This window comes from Mirounga angustirostris, unplaced genomic scaffold (assembly GCF_029215605.1).
Source record: "Mirounga angustirostris isolate CCGP_5_RB_7025 unplaced genomic scaffold, mMirAng1.0.hap1 SCAF_17, whole genome shotgun sequence".
NCBI classification, from domain to species: domain Eukaryota; kingdom Metazoa; phylum Chordata; class Mammalia; order Carnivora; family Phocidae; genus Mirounga; species Mirounga angustirostris.
Genome location: NW_026991725.1, coordinates 38,798,707 through 38,819,420, shown reverse-complemented (window position 1 = coordinate 38,819,420; position 20,714 = coordinate 38,798,707). Strand labels below are relative to the sequence as shown.

General features: G+C 47.1%; 2 protein-coding genes across 3 annotated transcripts; one reads left to right on the top strand and one right to left on the bottom strand.

The window, feature by feature from the left end:
* Positions 1–20: 20 nt before the first annotated feature.
* KCTD2 (potassium channel tetramerization domain containing 2) lies at positions 21–15,725 on the bottom strand. The gene is made up of 6 exons (XM_045888499.3): positions 15,317–15,725; positions 13,634–13,742; positions 11,572–11,663; positions 6,237–6,332; positions 3,632–3,757; positions 21–2,869 (listed from the first exon to the last, which is right to left on the bottom strand). Exons 1-6 carry the CDS (start codon positions 15,653–15,655, stop codon positions 2,840–2,842), a joined length of 792 nt encoding a protein of 263 aa, XP_045744455.1. The 5' UTR covers positions 15,656–15,725; the 3' UTR covers positions 21–2,839.
* On the top strand, positions 14,903–20,305 carry ATP5PD (ATP synthase peripheral stalk subunit d). 2 transcript variants are annotated; one of them, XM_064583179.1, is made up of 6 exons: positions 14,903–15,026; positions 17,646–17,776; positions 18,256–18,352; positions 19,257–19,328; positions 19,828–19,890; positions 20,037–20,305. In XM_064583179.1, the coding sequence occupies exons 2-6, from the start codon at positions 17,655–17,657 to the stop codon at positions 20,166–20,168; spliced, it is 486 nt and encodes a 161-aa protein (XP_064439249.1). In that variant the 5' UTR covers positions 14,903–15,026; positions 17,646–17,654; the 3' UTR covers positions 20,169–20,305. The 2 variants fall into 2 exon arrangements, with proteins under 2 accessions (XP_064439249.1, XP_064439248.1); XM_064583178.1 differs by lacking the exon at positions 14,903–15,026 and adding an exon at positions 15,821–15,977.
* Positions 20,306–20,714: the final 409 nt, after the last annotated feature.

The window sequence follows — 20,714 nt, the reverse complement described above, 5'->3', positions numbered from 1 at the left end:
AAACCAAGGTGAGTCAGAGGTTTGTTTCATGTCTTTATTGACAAAAGAAGGTCACAGCATTTCAGACTTTATTCAAATACACAAACAGTAACAAACGGCCCCTACAAGTGACAGGCATGGTCCCTAACCTCTGGGTCAAAGGCCATGCTGGAGGGTGTGGGTGTCCTCTGGGCCTCCCCTCCCCCCCAGCATCTCTGTCCCTTCCTCCCCTACACCTCGCCGACACCCCTGAGATCAGTTAAGACTGCAGAAACGAAGTCGCTCTAGAGGAGGTTGGGCCATGCCTCACTGCCAAGGAGAAAGCAGGTTCTGAGGGAAAGACAGAAGCGCCCTATTGTGGCGTTTCCTAGAAGAGGCCAGGCTGCTTCGTGAGCTGGGCCTGCATGGCCCGTGGCCTCGGGCCTGAGCACAGAATGAAGGAAGGAAGACCCTTCCCACCTGGCAGCACTGGGCAGCTGGAGAGAATGTGGGTCACTGGCCATGTGACACCCCCAAACCGATGGCAAGACCTCTCTCCGAAGTCATCAGCCAGACTCTTTCAGGGGGAGAAGGCTTTCAGGAAAAAATACTGACTCGGTTCATAAAGGGCTGGGGTGAGTACTTTTCCAGAAACCTTAGGAAATGAATCATCTTCAGATTCAGGAGCACTGAACTGGCACTGGGCTGCCATGAGGAAGGAATCCTCACGAAAGCCAGCCCTCTAGGAGAGCAGAAATGTCACCTCTGTTTGTTCCTCTGCTGAGTAAGGGGCTCAGCAGCCTTTCTACGGGATCCTCTGTGGGACTCTGAAAAGAGAAATGAGTAACCATGTGTTTCTGAGGGGCTCGCTCTCCTCTGCCCTCTGGTCCACCTTGCTTGACACTCCTTTGTGCAGGCTGGGGGGCACGGCCGTCACCAGGCATGCCCTGGGAAGCAAATCTGATTGGGCTTCAGGCTCCAAATGAGGCTGCTTTCCCTCTTTTGAGTCAAACGTTACTTGTTTGAATTGGCCAAAGAGCACCTCTTCCAAAGTCCTCTGTCTTACTCTCGTCAGAGCAGCTTTTCCTTGACACTCTCAAATCTTTTTATTTTTTCTGAAAGATGATAGGATGATATCTGTGGCTTTTTTGAAAGGTGACTGCTTTTCCGTAGGGAGAAGTTCCTGTAACATTTTACAGCTGTAGAAATCGTGGGCACAGGCCAGAGTTCTGAGGTGCCGACGCCCACATGCACGCTCACATATCAGCAGACACCCCTGCGCACACATTTCTATCCTGCTCTACACACAGGTAAGGTCAAAGCGAGAATCCTGAAGAAGAGTTACGCCATCTGCACATGGGCAGGTCACAAGCGCAAAAGACACTTAGCACAGCCTGTAAGTCATTTCCAAAAATTATAGCCCCAGACCCACGTAGGAAGCAGTTGAGCTGTGGAGCAGATAGACACTCCGCTGCGGAGGAAGCCAGGAGTGACTGGCACGAGGTGGCTGTACAGACGGAGGGTCCCATGGCACCTTCCCCTTCTCTGGGCCATCTGCCACACTAGGAAAGTCATCTAGGGAAAAATAAGGATTCTCTGGCCCTTTGCATTCGATGACTGCTCACCAAGACTCAAAAGCTCAGAGAGAAGATCCAGCTACAAACTCCGTGATCCCAGCCCAAAGGAGGGCTTTACTCCCCTCCTTGGTCAAACAAGTATTTGATTCTCCATGACACGGCACTCTGAAGAAGGAAGTGATGCTAAGGGGTGGCATCCTTGGACTGCCCGGCAAACACATACACTCTACTGGGGATGGTGTGGGGTCACTGACACACCTGTCAGGCAAGTTTGTTAAGGTTAGAAACCGAGAAGAGACACAAATAAATACTGAATGTTCAGTCAAGGCATTTCCAAGAGACAGTCACAAAAATAACACTTTTGGATACTACAACATAACACATCTGGCAACTTTCAAAGAAATGCTGTCCCCACCCCAAGCCATCAGAGGTTCCTAAGTCCCTTTTATCTTCGGTCCAGTTTAAAAAGTCAGAGAAGGAAGATGGACCAACGGAGGGTGAGTGAAGGCTACAGACCAACTACCTGAAGCTCCCATCTGTCTGTGTGACAGAGTGCAGGATGCCACCTGCCCCAGACCTCCTCTTGGGGAGAAAGTAAGCTACTGGAGGTAAGTAAATGAGGCAAGGATGAACATGGTAGCAGCTGAGTGCCCCAAACCCAGAGCGGCGATCCCCAACCCCCCCCCACAACCAAGGACACCCCATCATCCCCTTCCTCAAAGAGGTTTTGTTCACGGGAATGTGGAGGTACTCTGGCAACTCTATCCTTTATCCAAAACCTCAATTCAATTTGACAAACTGAAGCCACGATCCTTGGCATCTGCTGCATTAGTTTGGGGTGCAGAGAAGGGGAAAGATAGTGTTACAAAGCAGCTGCCAACGTCCAAAGTGGCACTCAGGTGAAAATATGGCACAGCTCAGGGACGATCCTCTTTCATTTGCTCCAGCTTCCCTGAAGTATGGGCATGTACAAGGAGCTAAGCCTTCCTCTTCCCTTCCCCCAGATGTCCATAAGGGCTCCAACTGGGAACCCAGCCCAGCTGCGGTTATAAAGATTTGTCACAACACTGGCTAAGAGAACAAAAGCAGGTTTCTGAAAAGGTATTCTGCAGCCGGGAGCCGTATCTGTCTTCAGGTTCCTGTGGGTGGGGGCAGGGGTTCCTTTGGTTTTGACCAGAACACTTCTCCACTGGGGGGCCAGGCTCAGCTTTGCTTTGCAGTAGCTCGGTTACTGTACAGGAGCAAGATTTAACTTCACGAGGTGCTCTGCCGGGTTGCTCTCCTGTTGGTTAAGGATCTGGAATTTACATCCGAGATCCTCTCTCCTGAAGAATCTGCAAGTGAAAGATCGGGGAGAGGGCTGAGGCTCAGACTTTGCAGCAGACTTCCTTTTAGGCTGAGGCTGCTAAGCAGACTGCTGAGGGAAAAGAGACCCACGGCTGCTTTCCGCTGGACCCTCGTGAGTAGCACAACAATCCTTGTTAAACCAAGAGGCAAGGCAGGGCTGCAGCCCCGACCTCCCCTGAAGAACTTCAGTTGTAAAAGACTCTTGCTGAACACCGTGGGGCCCCAAGATTACATGCTGTTGACGCTAAAGGAAATGGTTCAGACACACCATGTGCTGCTGACTTAGGAGTGCAGGTGTGAGCGTATGAGCCTGTGAGAGAACAGCGTATAGTTTTCCAGTTACATAAGGTGAGGAGGTCACAAAGGTAACCAAATACCTTTTCTCTTGAGGCAGGGGAAAAAAAAAAGAGAACAGTTTCAAGGAATGAACACAAAATATTTTCCAGTTTTGAGTTTCAGAATTCTCACGTTGTAGAAATTAGAGGCAATAAGATTTTTTCATTGATTTGACAAGGGTATGTAAGTCTACCCTATTTCAGTACCCGTTTCCTAACTAAGAACCCTCAGTCTCTGCTCCATAAATCCTGATTCAAATTGTAACAGTCAAAGACCAAAATGAAGGCAAAATGCAAAGCTTGCTTCAGAAGGAAAGGGAAGAAACCTCAAGCAACGAACGGTTCAGACAAAGCCCCTTGAGGGGCCGGAAACAAACGAGTCAGAGACAAAGTTCTGGTGACGCAATTTCTTACCTTTGCCTTTTCACTGGGCTCTATGACGATGCCATTGGTAGAATTATTTAGTTCTCTGGAGACAACACAGAGGAATTCTGCCTGATCCTCATTTCCATAGTTATAGGAAGATCCAATGCTGATTAGCTGACAGAACAAGAATATGGTGAACATTCACCTTAAGGTACCAAAGTGCTACACAAATCCAACCCTCCTCCTGACTGAACTGTGTAGTTTTGCTTCTCATGGATGATGACTGTCCAGGACTATCAAGGCCCCGGGGGACATCTGGATCTCAGTTACTCACCAGGGCATCCTCAACAAACTTTCTCCAGAGAAGGAAAGTATGGGCTCTGCCACTGTCTCCCCACCCAACCACTTGAAACAATCTCAAAGGCAGCAACCAGGACTAACATGATCATACTTCTTCTAGCAAACACCGAGGTGAATGAGAATGTTTCTGTGAATGAGAATGGACACTTGTTTCAGCCAAACACCTACACAGAGCTGGCTCATCTTTAGGCAGAAGTCCTAGACCGGGGACTGGTACTCAGAAGGCTCTGGAAAGCACTGAATCACTGAAGAGTTACCATAAGCCATATGCTGCTGGAACTTTTAACCTTTTTAGCGAATTGAATTCAGGATTCAATTCTAAATAGGAAATACACATGCACAGGGAAAAATGGAGCCAAAGAGTAAGTCATCTGGGCAAGCATGTAGGGCCTCAAGTCAGAAGAACATGACTAGGGGTGCCCAGGTGGCTCAGTCATTAAGCATCTGCCTTCGGCTCAGGTCATGATCCCAGGGTCCTGGGATTGAGCCCAGCATTGGGCTTCCCGCTCCGCGGGAAGCCTGTTCTCCCTCTCCCACTCCCCCTGCTTGTGTTCCCTCTCGCTGTGTCTCTGTCAAAAAAAAAAAAAAAAAAAAATTCAAAAAAAAAAAAAAAGGAAAAGAAAAAGAAGAACATGACTGACTTGCTCTATGAATGGGCTTTGGGCCCCTCTGCCTCCCTGTGCCTTAACTTCCTCATCCATATAACAGAGTTAGTACAAACATGCCTCACCTGCCCCTAGAACATTAACAAGATGAGAAAAAGATTCAAAATTATTCACTGGTTTCATAAAGAATACTTAAAAGGGCCCCTGGGTGGCTCAGTCGGTTAAGTGTCTGCCTTTGGCTCAGGTCATGATCCCAAAGTCCCTGGATTGAGTCCTGCATTGGGCTCCCTGCTCAGTGGGGAGTCCGCTTCTCTCTCTGCCCCTCACCCCACTCTCATGCTCAATCTCTCTCAAAAAAAAAAAAAAAAAAATCTTAAAAAAAAATACTTAAAAATTTTTTTTATAGTATTCTTTGCTTAAGACTTATACCAGGGAGAGGTGTCTGGCTGGCTCAGTAGGAGAAGCATGTGACTCTTGATTTCAGGGTCATAAGTTCAAGCCCCATGTTGGGCATAGAGATTACTTAAAAATAAAATCTTTGAAAAAGAAAAAAGGACATATCAGGGGAAATACTTGTGGAGTGGAAGTATGGCAACATGTTGCAGCCCCCACCTGACTAGGAGCTAGGCTGACATATATAGGCAGAATGGATTCAGCAGTGCAGGAAAATGTGAGGAATGATCCTGTGTTGGCTCTGAAGGCCGAGACACCTGTATATTCGATCTATAACACAATGCCCTTAACAGGAAGCACAGCCGCTATTTGAGAAGGCGAGTTTATGGTGACCATTCAACTGACTCTTCAATTCTGCACAAAAATTGGCATGATCCACACAAAACTGTAACAATTCATTCTGTGCGTGCCCAGCCTCCCTGTGGCGAACACAATAGATGAGCTGAACAATTCTGCCATCTAATGGAAGAAAACAGTACAATTCTGACTGTGTGGCTTTGTTTAGATACTTCCGCCACGGCACAAAGCTGAAGGAACAGAAATGCACAGACTGATGGGAAACACACTTCTCACCATGCCTGACTCCTTTCACATTACACCTGTTCATGCTTTTCTGGATGGATTACATATATATTCGGAATGATAGCATTCTCACTCTGGGGGAAGGAAAGGAAGGGCTGTTGCTGAATCCTAGCCCCCTTCAGGTACTTATTCTAGAATGTGTCAACTGAGCACTTTTGATTTTTTTTTTTTTTTGAGAGAGAGAGAATGAGAGACAGCATGAGAGGGAGGAGGGTCAGAGGGAGAAGCAGACTCCCCGCCGAGCAGGGAGCCCGATGCGGGACTCGATCCCGGGACTCCAGGATCATGACCTGAGCCGAAGGCAGTCACTTAACCGACTGAGCCACCCAGGTGCCCAACTGAGCACTTTTGAAAGGAATCCCTCTGAGGGAGGGAAAAACCCCAGAGAGGCACTTTCAAGCCTAAGCAAGCTGGCTGGCTCCCTCTGGGCACAATCAAATTGAAACTTGGATGTGAGGTCGGGAGACATGATACTATTTGGAATTCTCCCCAACTCAACCTGTATGACCGAGCAAATAATCCACACCAAGTGGCTCTTTCCCACGTTTCTGAACAGGTTCCCACCTGGCCCACCTGGCCCTACGAACCCCCTGGGTTATGAGCTGCCTATGGGTGGCGATGGTTTGAGGTGCGTGGCCTCCTGGGAAACATACCTGTTCGAATTTCCAACCATCAGACATAGTGGAGACCATCTGCGTAAGCTCCTCCTCCTGACACTGCAGGACTCTGTACACGTGCTTCACAGGGCCCTGTGACAACCAACAGACTTTGAAGAACAATCTCAAGGACACACAGTTTGCAGCTGCCCTGGTGCGGCTCTTCCCAAAAACAAACACCGAAAAGGAGTTTGCTTGGACATTTTTTCTGGACAGCCACACACTAGCCCCTCTGACAAGGAGCAATGCCATTTTTCAATAAAAACTCATCCAAGGAAAGGAAGAAAAAAAAAGGCCCAAGGCTATGAATTCGTGGGTAAAATAATTCTCAAGTTCAGAGAAATGAATTATGTGCTTAGATTTCGTCTATTTCCCAAAGTAGAAAACAGAATAAAATCACTTCGGACAAGAAAGTCACATCATCTTCTTAAGTGGTTCATATCTGACATACATGCTGAAAATGTGGACCATATTTTGGCTTATTCAGAGTGAAACCTTATTATGGGAATAATATATTAAATAGGAATCCCACAATATACCAATGTTCAAACCACTTTTACCCTCTGCTGATGGTAGCTGAGAGTGAAAGTGTTTGAGTGTTAAATGGTAGCACTCGCATTACAAAAGTGTATACTAAAAAATAAGTATTTGGTCTTTGTTCCTGGTTCCTAGCACAGAGCTCCTAAAACCCCTGCAATTTCTTGAGGGATAAAAATGTCTTTTTTGTGCTAATGACTGGTCCCCAGAAAGACCAAGCACCGTTAGAAGGTTAGAACATCCAGTCCTACTTGCTAACCCTGGACATCAGTGGGAGGGAGAGGGGCTGAAGACTGAATTTGATCACCAACGGCCAATGATTTAATTAGTTGTACCTACATAATGAAACATCCTTAAAAACCCCTCAACACTGGGGTTCAGGGAGCTTCCAAATTGGCAAACATAACCAGGAGCCGGGCAAGCGGTACATCCCGACTGCACAGGCACGAAGGCTCCTGTACTCAGACCCCACCCCATGTCTCTCTCCATCTGGCTGTTGCTTGTCTCCTAGAGATAAACTTTAATAGTAAGTAGAGCATTTTCCTGGGTTCTAGGAGTTGTTATAGTAAATTACTGAACCCAAAGGGGGATGTCATGGGACCCTTCAATTTGTAGCCACGATGGACAGAAGTGCAAGTTGCCTGGGGACCTGGGACGTGGCACTGGCATCTGAAGTGTGGGATTGAGCCCTGAAACCTGTAGAAATAGTTACTATGTATTAGTTAGTGTCAGGATAGGATAAGCTGTTGGACACCCAGTTGGTGTCGGAGATTCAGACAGAAGTAATTTTTTTAAAACATTTTTTATTTTTTATTGTTTTTTAAATTATTTAAAAAAATTTTTAAATTTATTTGACAGAGAGACAGCGAGAGAGGGAACACAAGCAGAGGGGGAGTGGGAGAGGGAGAAGCACGCTTCCCGCCAAGCAGGGAGCCTGATGCGGGGCTCGATCGTAGGATCCTGGGATCATGACCCGAGCCAAAGGCAGATAATTAATGACTTAGCCACCCAGGCGCCCCCAGACAGAAGTCATCTGCTAGCCCACTCAACTCTGGAAAAGAAGTTAGAACCAGAAGCAAAAAGGCTGAATGCCCCAAAGTTGCAGCACTAAGGCCCCTACACTTTATCCACAGGAGAACCCCTCACATTTAGGACTTGGCCCGTGAGACTTAGAAGCCAAAGTCAGGGGGCACCTGGGTGGCTCACTCGGTTAAGCATCTGCCTTTGGCTCAGGTCATGATCTCAGGGTTCTGGAATCGAGCCCTGTGTCAGGTTCTCTGCTCAGTGGGGAGTCGGCTTCTCCCTCTCACTCTCCCTCTGTTCTGTCTCTCTCTCTCTCTCTCAAATCAATCAATCTTTATTTTTTTAAAAGATTTTATTTATTTATTTGGCAGAGAGAGAGAGACAGCAAGAGAGGGAACACAAGCAGAGGGAGTGAGAGAGGGAGAAGCAGGCTTCCCACCGAGCAGGGAGCCCGATGCGGGGCTCGATCACAGGACCTTGGGATCATGACCTAAGCCGAAGGCAGATGCTCAAGGACTGAGCCACCCAGGCGCCCCAATCGATCAATCTTTAAAAAAAAAACAACCCAAAGTCAGGTGAGGGCAAGGGTTGCTGCAGGGAGGCAGGCTCACCAGATGAAAGCTCTTGTTCACAGAAGGACAATTAGAGGCCCACAGGAAGACGCAGTGTTTGTCAGTCTTGGACCATTCGGTGTTGGGTCCGACAGCTGCACATCCACTGCCCGTCCCAAAGGACATGAGGCATTTGTTAGAGCCCAAACAGCACAAACAGCAACGGAAGCTCAGAACAATGATGTTCCATCATGCAGAGATTGGTTATATTCACATGATTTTTAAAAAATATGGACTGTTTCCTTAAGAAAAATGGAAATTTGGCTTCCGTACTTTTTCAAAAGGATGACTGGGCTTCAGTTAACTGGAAAACTCGTTTTGGAAGAACTCACTACTGGGGAAATACTGGCTCAACAAAAGCAGCTCTGGATTACGGAGTGCTACAAGCCCAGAGCGTTATCGCCTTCTGCTCCTGTCTCCTGTGGGACGCTGGTGTCAGCTCAGTGCCTTGCCCGAGTCAGGCGGCGCTTGTCGGGATGGAGGCCGCGCCAGGGCTCGGGCCGGGCTGCCAACAACGCTGTGCTCTTTCTCCCACGTTCTCCCCTTCCAGACCGAATGCAACTATTGTTACACGAGTACCAAGAGAAACATTCCCTCCACATAAAATACAGAACAAATCTCGGGAAGACTTCAGTGATCTCTAATCACGTATTTTGGAAATAAAACTCAGAGTATCATGAAAGATCTATGGTACTGGTGACAACTGTCAAAGCCCCAGGTATTTAAGATGCAGGTATTACTTCTTTTTAATTTTTCTCTTCAAAAGTAAACCACAGGTGTTCTCTAATGCACTAAGATTAATGACCTAACAAAAAATATTATCAGAGACAGCAAAGTAGTAGAGTGGTGGCAGCCACCAGGAGAGTTGAGAAGTCACTAAAAAGTAGGGTGGGACACCCACACCTTGGGCTTTGCCTGAATCCCTGTCATGTGTGTCTCCTTGAAATATAGAACAGTTACGGGCGCCTGGTTAGTCAGGGCATGTGGCTCTTAATCTTGGGGTTGTAAGTTCCCGCCCCATGTTGAGTATAGAAATTATTTATTTATTTATTTATTTGACAGAGAGAGAGAGAGAGATAGTGAGAGCAGGAACACAAGCAGGGAGAGTGGGAGAGGGAGAAGCAGGCTTCCTGCAGAGCAGGGAGCCCGATGTGGGGCTCGATCCCAGGACCCCGGGATCATGATCTGAGCTGAAGGCAGACGCTTAACAACTGAGCCACCCAGGCGCCCCTGGGATTATTTAAAATCTTAAAGAAAAAAAAATAGGCAAGTTAAAGGAGATAACGTGTTTGAAGGGACAGCCACAAAAATACAAATGGCCAGTTTCGCCTTAGAGCGGTCTGTGACACATATAAAAGAGGGTGTTTTTGAACAACCTCAAAACCACTGCCCAGAGTTTCACTAATGGAAAGATCAGTTAGCATCAAAAAGGCCTCGACATCCCCAGACAAAAAAGCTTCCAACTGGGTCTACATCCACAAGCCTTCAGAACCTAGAGGACTAATTAACTCAATCGCTGCTTAATCGCTGTCATCAAGCAGATCTTACAATGCCCTCAAGGACTGAGCTAATGGCCAAGAACTGAGAACATTCAGGGTTGAATGGCTTCAGATTACATAATTCATGGTACCATCACAACCGACACTAAGCAATCAAAAGTTTTTTTGGAATGTAGATAATTGAGGCTAAAGCTAGGTTTCCAGAACGTCCAGCTACTAAGCATCTACAACAGAGAAAGATGCCACGTACCTAGAATCCGAGATGGCAACAAGACTGTTGCCACCAGATTGTAGTTCGTACGGTAAATGGCAAACCTGGCCAACCAACTATAAATTCATTTTTGAACATTAAAAAGGAGGCTTTCAGCCATCGGCCAGAAGGAAGAAAAGTAAATAAGCTCTTCTTTCCACCTTCGCAAACTACTACAGATAAAGTGAATAAGAAAAGTCATTTCTTATCATAGGTGTCAGTTATCCAACCAGATAAACTCCATTTGGAGCCAGAAACTTGGATATATGAAGTCTAACACAGAAAGGAACTATTTTTTACTTTTTGTTTTGTTTTGACTTTTGGAAAGAAACATACTGCCTTCTGAATCACAGAAAAATTCGACATTGCAATAGACTGGATCTCAGGAAAGCATCCATCACCAGGAGCTGATGGGATAAGAGGCAAGTCAGGCTACAAGACAGATGGTCACAGTGGAGTCCGATGCTGCCCTCTGTCACTGCAGCTGCACCTTCTTAAAATAGAGCCTATACAGGAAAGGGACCGTCTGTTTCCCTGCTAGACTTCAGGCTTCTAGAGGGCACAGACCCTCTCCTAGGAGGCAGAGAATCTCAAGGGCCTAAAGGATGCCACTGTGGCCACTTATGACATGTGATGGGTGATGTCATGTGAAATAAGCTGTGTGTGCCCTATTGTCTTCTCAAACTAGGTGGCAAATTATGTGTTTTGTTGTTGTTGTTACTCTATCTACTGAGTTAATATAAAAACCCAGACTTCATAATAAACAGAGAAGCTTGAGATTGTTTCCTCAGAAGCATGATTCCCAAGCAGCTCCTAAAGTCTAGGCCATGAGACTGGTTTCACATGGCTATCAGGAGCTGAATGGGACGTGATCACACTTTAAAAAAGGCTGGTCCTAACAGTGGCCAACAGGTGTAAGCAAGAGCTCGCTGGGCCTTTACGTGGAGGGGGACAGATACTCTGCAAGAATAAGGTTCCAGACCTAAAGTGTGGTGGGCTCCTCCTGCTACCAAATGGTGAGCAGCCACAACCTCTCCTTCTTTTAAAGGGACAGGAGGGCTGTTTTGTTTTGTTACGTGTTCTTCTGTTTCCTTGTTCTGCACAAGTCCGGCGGCGAATGTGCTGTCTGCCTGGTGGATGGACCGTGTTCCACATAGACCTCCAGCTTTAAGGGGAGAGGTAGCTCTTGCCTGACAGCACATCATCCCTTTCAAATCCCACCCAGATACAGCGACAAAGAGCCACTGAGACCTTTTCCCTTTAAGAGTTCAAAACCCGTGGGGTGCCTGGCTGGCTCAGTCGGTGGACCCTGTGACTCTTGATCTTAGGGTCGTGAGTTCCAGCCCCATGCTGGGTGAAGAGATTAAAAATAAAATCTTATTAAAAAAAAAAAAGAGTTCAAAGCCCGTTACCTGAGAAGTTCTGTTCTCATTGTCCCGTATCCGTTCCTTTACCAGCCGCACAAGAGATGCAATGTTGTAAAACTCCGCTTCTTCCAGAACACCTAGGACAAGGATCAAACTGTAGTTAGAGATGTGTGTATGTTCCCCAGAAAACAGCAATAGGCTGAAGTTTCCATGCTTGCTAAGAACTGAATTTTTCAAATGGAAGCCTAGTCTCTCTCCTTCAGCCTGGTAAACATTTCTTTGCTGTTTAAGGTGTACCCATTTCCTTCTCTCCAAAGTGAGTGAGTCAAGCTCTGGGTCTGCTCTGTTCACTCTGTTTCACCCCTGCAGTTTCCCACTTGGCACCTTCCCCGACTCTCCCTGCCCTGCCCATTAGCTGTAGGACACCTTTTCCCATGTCACTTACTTCCTGGAACTGGTCATATTGGAGAACTCCTGAGCTTGCAATGCTTACCCAGTTTGTCCTAAAAATGACCAGGGGTGGGTGTGTATAAATTTATGTGGACCAGATTTAATAGGATGCTTATTATTTGAACGACATGAAAGGCAATTACTGAAAGAATGCTGTGCTAAATAAAATCAAAGGCCTTGGACAGGACAATTAAGTGGGATGTGTGATCTGGTATCAGACAAAAACACTTGCTATAAAAAAAAGTTATTGGAACAGCTGATAAAATTGGAATATAAGCTGCAGATAGAAATATTTATCAAGGGCGCCTGGGTGGCTCAGTTGGTTAGGCGACTGCCTTCGGCTCAGGTCATGATCCTGGAGTCCCAGGATCGAGTCCCACATCAGGCTCCCTGCTCAGCAGGGAGTCTGCTTCTCCCTCTGACCCTCCTCCCTCTCATGCTCTCTGTCTCTCGTTCTCTCTCTCTCGCAAAAAAAAAAAAAAAAAATTTATCAATACTAAATTTCCTGAACTCGATAATTATACTGAACCCTTGTTCTTGGGAAATACACTGAAGTATTAAGGGGTGAATCTGTAATTTAGTCTCAAATAGTTCAGAAGTAAAAACTGGTGGGGAAGGAAGGACAGGAGGGGGGAGAGAGAACGGATGATAACACAAGTATGACAAAAATGTTAAAAATTGGTGAATCCGGGAGTTCTCTGTGCTATTCTTGCCCTTTTCTCTGAGTTTGAAAATAGTTTCAAAATAGAAAACAATTTTTTAAAGACTTCAGAAAAGATGCTGAAGCTTTCTCTTTTCAAGAAACAAGATTATCCGTGAGGTAGTAATTATTGAAGCTGGATGGTGGGTGCATGGAATTTATTGTACTATTCCCCTTATTTTTGTATGCATTTGAAATGTTAAAAAAAGAAAGAGAGCGAGCATGCGATGTGTTTTGTGGCCACTTCATTAACTAGCACAGCCATTACAGCTTTCTTACTCAGAGCTAAAGCTTCCAGGTCAGGGTGCCCTGGATTTAGGGACAGGCCCCAATCTTCAACTGAATGCCTTTGGTGAGACCACACCAAGCCTTTTAGAAGATGTCTAGACCCACTTATAGTCCAGATGCCCTACAAACCAAAAACATGAGGCAACCGATGATAACACCTAACAATGGACTGGAGAATGAATTAGGTCAGCTGCAAAAATTTACAAGGAAGCATGAGACCAGTCTTAAAAGAAATGAGGCCAAGCCTTTATTATTTTTTATAGCTGCAAGTTCAAACTAAAATTGAAAATATAAATAATTAATGTCAGAGATGTGATGCTTTGGGCTACGGACATTCACTGCTCGCAAGCACATAAGTAAAAGTAAAAAGGGATCCTGACGATTCTGCAGGTTTGGAGAATGCTCCTGAAGCTATCTGCAAACTGCAAAACTGAGCTACCTATTTTCCTTCTCATTCAGGAGGCTGAACAGAGCCCAGTGGGGATCCCTTAAGCAAGACTTCCTCAGATAAGACTAGGTAACAAGAGACTCCCTGCTCACTTTCATAAACCTTTTACTACACCTGCACATGAACTTGATGAAAATCTCAAAAAAATTCTCAAATCTGTGAAACAGCTTTAAAGATATGGCCCGAATTTTGAAAATGCCCAGTTCAAACATTGTTCTTACCTTCTTCTGCCAACTCCTTTGTAATGATGAGTTTCCCATGGCGGAGGTAGTTTAGGATAGGACCAAAGTAGGTGGGGTCTCTGTCAATCAGATAGGCCCCTGTCTCGTCCTGCCAACCAAACACAAAGGTATCACTCTGGAGCTTTCAGACTAAGTCCAGGCAGGGTTTCAGTCTCTCTGTCACAATTCATTAGTGAGAGGGCAAGTTTTGCTAGCCGTTGCTTATCATAAACTACAGGCAAGAAGGCTAGCTTTATGTATCTTGTACTCTGAGATTGTTTCAGGTGGGGTGTTACAATGTCTAGTCACGTCATCCAGGCATTTACTTGAACTTTAAAATCTTTACCTGGACACAATTACCACCATTCTTCTAAGGGATATCTGTTATAAAGAAAAGGGAAGAAAATGCCACAGTTTGATTATTTAAATCTCTGCTTGAGATGGACATTCTGACTTCTCTACTGCCCCCAAATCACATTCCTGATTCTAAGAAAACCTCTGTATAGTTGGCAATACTCCTGAGCTCAAGGCCAACATCGGCAGAAGTCTGCATTCCCAGCTGTAACTCACACACCCCAGTTCTGTGCCCAGAGGAAGCTTGGCACTGCCAGGCCTTGGCGCTGAGCAGCTTTAATCCTACTCATCTTTACAGTAAAGGGAACAAGAAGAAACTGGCTTCTATTGCAATAGGAGAGATTTAGGGTAGATAAAAATAATTCCTTTATAAGGAAAGGTTTTGGAATTTCTTTAAAGTTACGGCAGGACAGGTTTCCATCGATCTGAGATTAGAGGAGAGGTAGATGGTGAATAACTAAAATCAGCCTATCTTTACCCAAACCCAACTCTGTTTCTATTTCAATATAACTGGCTGAGTGCTATATAGAATAGAAGGTAGTGTAAGCTATGGTCAACGCCTTTAAGCTGGCAACTAAATGATGAATGTGTGAAGTTAATAAACAACACTTCAAACTGGAAATGGGTTAGAAGTGTCTCGTCACCTCTCAACTTCTGGTTAGCAGCCTTGCCCCTTGCTCAACAGCATTCTTGTTTTCATTTTCCGATGGCCTTAACCAGTCGGCTTAGGTTTGCACTGGCAACTGGTAATCTCTTTCCAAGGTATGTATCTGAGCTCCAATACGGTAACACAGCGACTGTTACGAGATACGAGCTCAGGGCCCAGGACCACAGGAAAGAAGTGTGGTATCATGAGAAGCACTTCCTGCAGCTGTCAGACCCAGGCTTTCACCCAACTTGGCAGAGGGGTCCGAGAGGAAGTCTGAGAAAGCTACAAAGATGCCTTCGCTCACCCTGACCCAGTTCTGGACGCATCTGGCACAGGCAGTGAGGGGCTGACGAGGAGCCAGGGGGAAACTCATGCACAGCTGAGGGGCGGGTATGCGAGGTGTAGAGAGGAATACGGAGAAGGGGTGTGGAGTGGGTTTTGTGGGTGCGGGCGGGCACTGTGTGGGGAACGAGTCGCTGAGAGCGAAGGGCGGGGTCAGAGAGAAAGCGACTGAGGATGGGGGAGAACAGCCCCCAGGGCCAGCCTGGCGGGGGAGGGGTGGGAGGGGGCTCCAGCCCGAAAAGCCCGCCTGTGAGGAGCGTGTCGCAGGAATCTGGGGACGAGCTAGGAGGCACGAAGGGGGTCCGATGGCCGGGAGCGCGCCCGAGGGCGGGGCGCACCTTGTCCGAGTCCAGCTCCGGGTCCTCCTGGCAGCAGAGGCGACATAGGAAAGACTTGGGCTCCCGGCCTAGGGTCTGCCTGGTGGTCACGAAGTAGGTGCCGCCCACGTTCAGCCGGACCCAGCGGGCCGCACCGCCGCCCCCTGCCCGCTCGGGCGGCCCGGGACCCGGTTCCAGCGGCGGCGCAATAGCGGCGGGCGGGCGGCCGTGCCCGCGGGGCGTGGGCCCGGCGGGGCGAGGGCTGGGGGGCCCGCGGCCCGGGCCGCCCCCGTCGCTCAGCCCGCTCCCGCCACCCCCTCCCAGCCCCGCCATCGCCGGGTCCAGCTTCAGCTCCGCCATCTTGGGCCGCCACCGCCGCCGCTGCCCGCGCGCCGCCGGGCCGGCCCATCTCTCGGCAGGGAGAGCCGGGCCGGCCCATCGGCGGGGGTGGGGCTGGGGGAGAGGGACGGGAGCGCCCCCAACCAGCGCCCGGGGACCCGGGAGGGGGAGGTGCTGCGCCCGCCCTCGGGGGCGGGACTTCCGGAACCAGCCTCCATCTCTACGGGCTGACCTGCAAAGCAAGGCCCGCCCCTTCAGCTTTGGGGTTGGCTCAGGGAGGCTTTCCGGTGACCCAGTTCCGTTCCTTGCTGCTGTGGTCTCTGGGCCGCCGGGGTCGGTGAAGGTGAGTGGGGTTTGGGGGCGTTGGGCCCGACAGCGGCGGGCTGCCCAGTTTTGCCCCCTCCAGGCCTTGTGTCGACCCTGTCGCACTCCTGGCGAGGACGCCGGGCCCTGCGACTGGCCCGCTGGCAGGGCGCCAGGGCGTAGCTGCTGCCGCCGCCGCTCTGCTCGGCGCTCCCTCCTTTTCCCCTCCCCCGCGCGAGGTCGCCGGGCCGGGCTGTGACCCTGCCGCCTCGGACCGAGGTGCTTCCACACAGCTCGCCTCGTTCGGTCCGCCCCCATCGCGGCCGACTTGGGCAGTCCGGTGTGGGGGCTGCGGAAACGTTACCCCGAGGTAGTGTTAAGTTGTTGAGCGAGGGACACTCCGTCTCATCCTGAGGGTTCCAACATTGGAGAGTGTGGGGCGCTCAGAGCTTCTCAAGTGCAGGGTTCGCGTCCCCTTTCAACAGATACTCACCGAGCACCTCCTGTGCGCCTGACCTGTTGTTCTGGGCGCTGGGGATTCAGCAATATATAAGGCACAAAAGTCCCGTTTATGAAGCCGACCTGCGCTGGTGCTTGGAAAAGTCTCTGTAAGGGCGCTTATTTCTTTGGCGTCTTTAAAAGTCACCTGCGGTGGTACTGGATGGCTCAGTCCGTGGAGCACGCGACTCTTGATCTCTGGGTTATAAGTTTGAAACCCACATTGGGTGTAGAGATTACTTAAAATAAAAGTCACCTGCCCATCACCTCCACTCCTGGAAACAAGCTATTGCTGAGAGGGAAGGAAAGCAAGAGGCAGGAGTTGGACCAGTTCCTTTTTAAGATCCCGAGAATTTCTTCCGCCTCCCTTGTGATCCACCCCATAGTTTGCAAAGGCCTTTGACATTTCAGTCTTTCTCCTAATGTCTGGCACTGATCTTAAATTTAGTTTGACTATTTTCCCATTTTCTTAGTTAAAAAAAAATGGCTGTAACCACTCTGCACCTTCTCTCACATTCACGTATGTATTGAATACCTCTGTTAAGGGTATTGACTAGAATACACAGGGTATGTGCTAGTGCTGCAGAGGATAATCAGACATGAATAGGAAGGTGCAGGTATTACCAATCAGGTAGGGAGTGAGTAGAGAGCCCCTTAAACTTGGTAAGACTGTAGGGCAGATTGTTGTGCACAATTTCACTTGGTACTTTTAACAGCCTTCTGAGGTAAACAGGGCTGGTATTATCCCCTAGGAAATTCTGGCCTAGGGTCTGCTCTATTTAAGCTTTGTTGAAACTTGTGTATGTGTTAGGTTCTGTGCACTGGAGAATCTGAGTAAAACACATGCAGTTGGAGTGGAAATGTATTAAAATGGTTCACTTTTATGCAGTGTGTATTACTTTAGCAATATTTCCAAAGGTACGTGAAGAGCAAACACTAGAGACCTGGGCTTTTAAGGATGAGTAAGAATTGGGGAATAAGAGGGGGACAGTCTTGGGGGAAATGATGTAGTTATATGCCAGGTTGCATCCCTTGAATTTGAGAAGCTAAACTATCCTTATTTAGTTATCCTGATTCCTTTAGTTGATAAATGTACTCCTCAAGCTGTCAGGATGCTGATCTATTTCTTAAAAGATGCATGTTTCTAAGGTGCCCTTTAAAGGATTCTCAGTAAGAGCCCTGTTTTGATCTGACCTGTTTTATTTTCCAGGATCTCAAGATGGCTGCGCGAAAACTTGCTCTAAAATCCATTGACTGGGTAGCTTTTGGGGAGATCATACCCCGAAACCAGAAGACCATTGCTAACTCCCTGAAATCCTGGAATGAGACCCTTACCTCCAGGTCAGTACCATTCTGAGAGGGATCTTCTTAACTTGCTACTGAATATGGAAGCAAAACAGTGATTTGGAATTACATATGAATTTCTGATGTTCTTCTGATATAAGGAAATCCACACATAGGGGTGCCTGGGTGACTCAGTCAGTTAAGCTTCTGACTGTTGGTTTCGGCTCAGGTCATGATTTCACGGGTTGTGAGATTGTGTCCCAGGTCAGGCTCCATGCTCAGCGGGGAGTCTGCTTGAGATTCTCTCCCTCTGCCCCTCCCCCCCCACTTGAGGACGCTCTCTCTAAAATAAATAAATCTTTTTTTAAAAGAAAGCATACATTTTTCCAAATGAAACTAGTTTTTTGGCATTCCTATGATCTCCCTCCTAGAGAAAAATGTGATGATAGCTCTAGGCCATAGGAATAAGGAACGTACTGTGTGAATTTTCTGTTGCTCATAGACCAATTTTAACTTTTGCTTTTCTGTGTGAGCAGGTTGGCTACTCTCCCTGAGAAACCACCTGCTATCGACTGGGCTTACTACAAGGCCAATGTGGCGAAGGCTGGTTTGGTAGATGACTTTGAGAAGAAGGTGAGACTTCAGGCACCCAAAACACTGGTCTTGTAGTGTGGCTTGCGAGTGCGGAGCAGAACAGTAGGTAACTAGATATTCAGGATGACAGCATGGAAACAAGGGTGCTGTTAACAGATCCCAGAGGAAGTTCAGGAAAGATGGGTGTAGATTTATATGGTGAATATGTGCACAGAATTCAGGGTCTTCATTCAGCAAGTTTCTTATCCAGAGAAACAGTCCAGTACATTATTAACTAGGGAGGCAGAGGGCTGTGGAGTTAAATGTTTCCATTCCAACTCTTCCTCAATTATTTTTTAGCCCCTCACCTGTCTCCCTAACATCTTTTCTACCCTTTCACTGTTTTCTTCCTTTTTCTGCTCCTTTTTACTGTGCCTTTTGGCTTAATTTCTCGTCCACCTAGCCTCTTCTGACATTTACATGTTAAACCTCAGTATCCATAATTTATTTATTCATTTGACAAATGCTTTTCGAAGGCCTCCTCTGTGCCAGGTATAGTGCTCCGTGCTGGGCCCATAAGGCTAGGCAGTCTTCTAAGGAGACCATCTTCATCGCCATTATGTAAACATGACTTCTGCCAGTCAGTCCATTAGAGATTTGTTTGAAAGAGAAATCAGAGTTTAGAACTACAAGGTTCTAGGAGGCCATTTTTTAGGTCATCAAATCCAGCTGTTGTTCTTAGATGAAGAAACTGAAGCTCATTGTAATAAAGAATTGTCCAGTTAGTGACAGGACTGAGAACCTTGAGCTCCTGTTTTCAGGCTAATATTCTTTCCACTACAACACTCTAGATGCATACTGGTTTCCTCTTTGAGAATGTGTTTTTATCTGTAAGGATTGGGGTCTTTGAGCCCTTTCTTTGGACTCCCAGGTATATTAATAACAACTGTCCCTGTGTTTGTAGTTTAATGCCCTGAAGGTTCCTGTGCCAGAGGATAAATATACTGTTCAGGTGGATGCTGAAGAAAAAGAAGACGTAAGTAGTTGAGACTCTTACTTATTTTAAAATTCTCTTAATTCCTGATGGCTCTATATTTCTTAGAAGTTAGGTTAAGGTAGAAGGAATTAAAAGGAGCACCTAACTATTTGCTTGAAAGTATGAAAGCCAAATGTGGGAAGCCAGGTGGCTCCACCAAAGAGAAGTGTGGCTAGGTGGTCAGGCGGCTTGTCCTGACATTCAGTAACCGGCCCCTGTGAAACGTAGGCATTTTGTAGGTTGTCTAGATGAGTAATTTGCCGATGAACCTTGGTACTGCTATTGTAAGCTGGTTCTCTCGTGTGGGCATCTTTGTGAATTTAGGAAAAGCTGTAGTTTGCTTCCCAAAGCAAGCACACCCAGGAGTCAGGGCAGCCATGTGTTCTCCATACAGAGTGGGAAAGCAAGAGTGGTGGGCTCTGGGACTTCGGTTTTTTGAGCCTTAGGGTCAGGACAGTACAACTTGGTTTCAAAACAGAGTATCTCCCTTCTCTTTAAGGTGAAAAGTTGTGCCGAGTTTTTGTCTCTCTCAAAGGCCAGGATTGAGGAATATGAAAAAGAGGTAAGGATCAGCCTTGGCCTTCGGATGTAATATGTTTTCTCTCTCTCATGGCCACACATCTTTCACCTAGTGGCAGTAACTTACCTTGGGTTCTTTTTTGCATCTCTGTGGCCCTGTTTACCTTAACACAATTCCCCTCTTTCCAGCTGGAGAAGATGCGGAACATAATTCCATTTGATCAGATGACCATTGAGGACCTGAATGAAGTCTTTCCAGAAACCAAATTAGACAAGAAGAAGTATCCCTATTGGCCTCACAAGCCAATTGAGAATTTATAAACTTGAGTTGGGGAGAAAGCTCTGGCCCTCGTATTGTAAATGCTGGACATTAAAAATAATGATACGGTGCTGTGTGTCTGCCCTTACAACTCTGAGATGCCATCAGTAGAGGTGGACTTTTTGTTAAAATGGAAAGGTGAGCCTACAGGTGTGTGCTGGTCTAGCTATCTAATGGTTAGGATTTGTAGGAGCCAGTTGGTCCCCAGGGCTGCTGAAATCTGAACAAATCACAGTAGGGCTGATGACAGTGCATTGCACTGGACAGTGCATTGCATACATTCCCTTGACCTTCCTCTTTGCTTTCAAACCATTGGTTCCTAAGCAGTGCTCCCTTGTACTTGTCCGTAAGTAAGTCACAAGGACAGGTGGTCCAAATTGCAGATGTAACAGCAGGGTGAGTAGCAAGCAGGGCTCTCCTTTTCTGTGCTTCAGTTCCTCAGCATAAATGTGGTATGAAAGAAAATTTTGTCACAGAGTTAAAACTGGTTACAGCTTTGTATTTGAACATGGAAAATTAATATTTTAATTCCATCATTTCATTTAAGA

Bases quoted from the DNA above. Each gene is read 5' to 3' on its own strand.
- KCTD2 (XM_045888499.3), bottom strand. From the start codon at position 15,655: ATGGCGGAGCTGAAGCTGGACCCGGCGATGGCGGGGCTGGGAGGGGGT. The intron at 13,743-15,316 runs GTGCGCCCCGCC...TTTGGTTGGCAG, and splicing joins CGGAGCTGGACTCGGACAAG to GACGAGACAGGGGCCTATCT. The intron at 3,758-6,236 runs GTATGTTTCCCA...TTGTTCTGTCAG, and splicing joins ATGGTTGGAAATTCGAACAG to CTAATCAGCATTGGATCTTC.
- ATP5PD (XM_064583179.1), top strand. From the start codon at position 17,655: ATGGCTGCGCGAAAACTTGCTCTAAAATCCATTGACTGGGTAGCTTTT. The intron at 17,777-18,255 runs GTCAGTACCATT...CTGTGTGAGCAG, and splicing joins AATGAGACCCTTACCTCCAG to GTTGGCTACTCTCCCTGAGA. The intron at 18,353-19,256 runs GTGAGACTTCAG...CTGTGTTTGTAG, and splicing joins TAGATGACTTTGAGAAGAAG to TTTAATGCCCTGAAGGTTCC.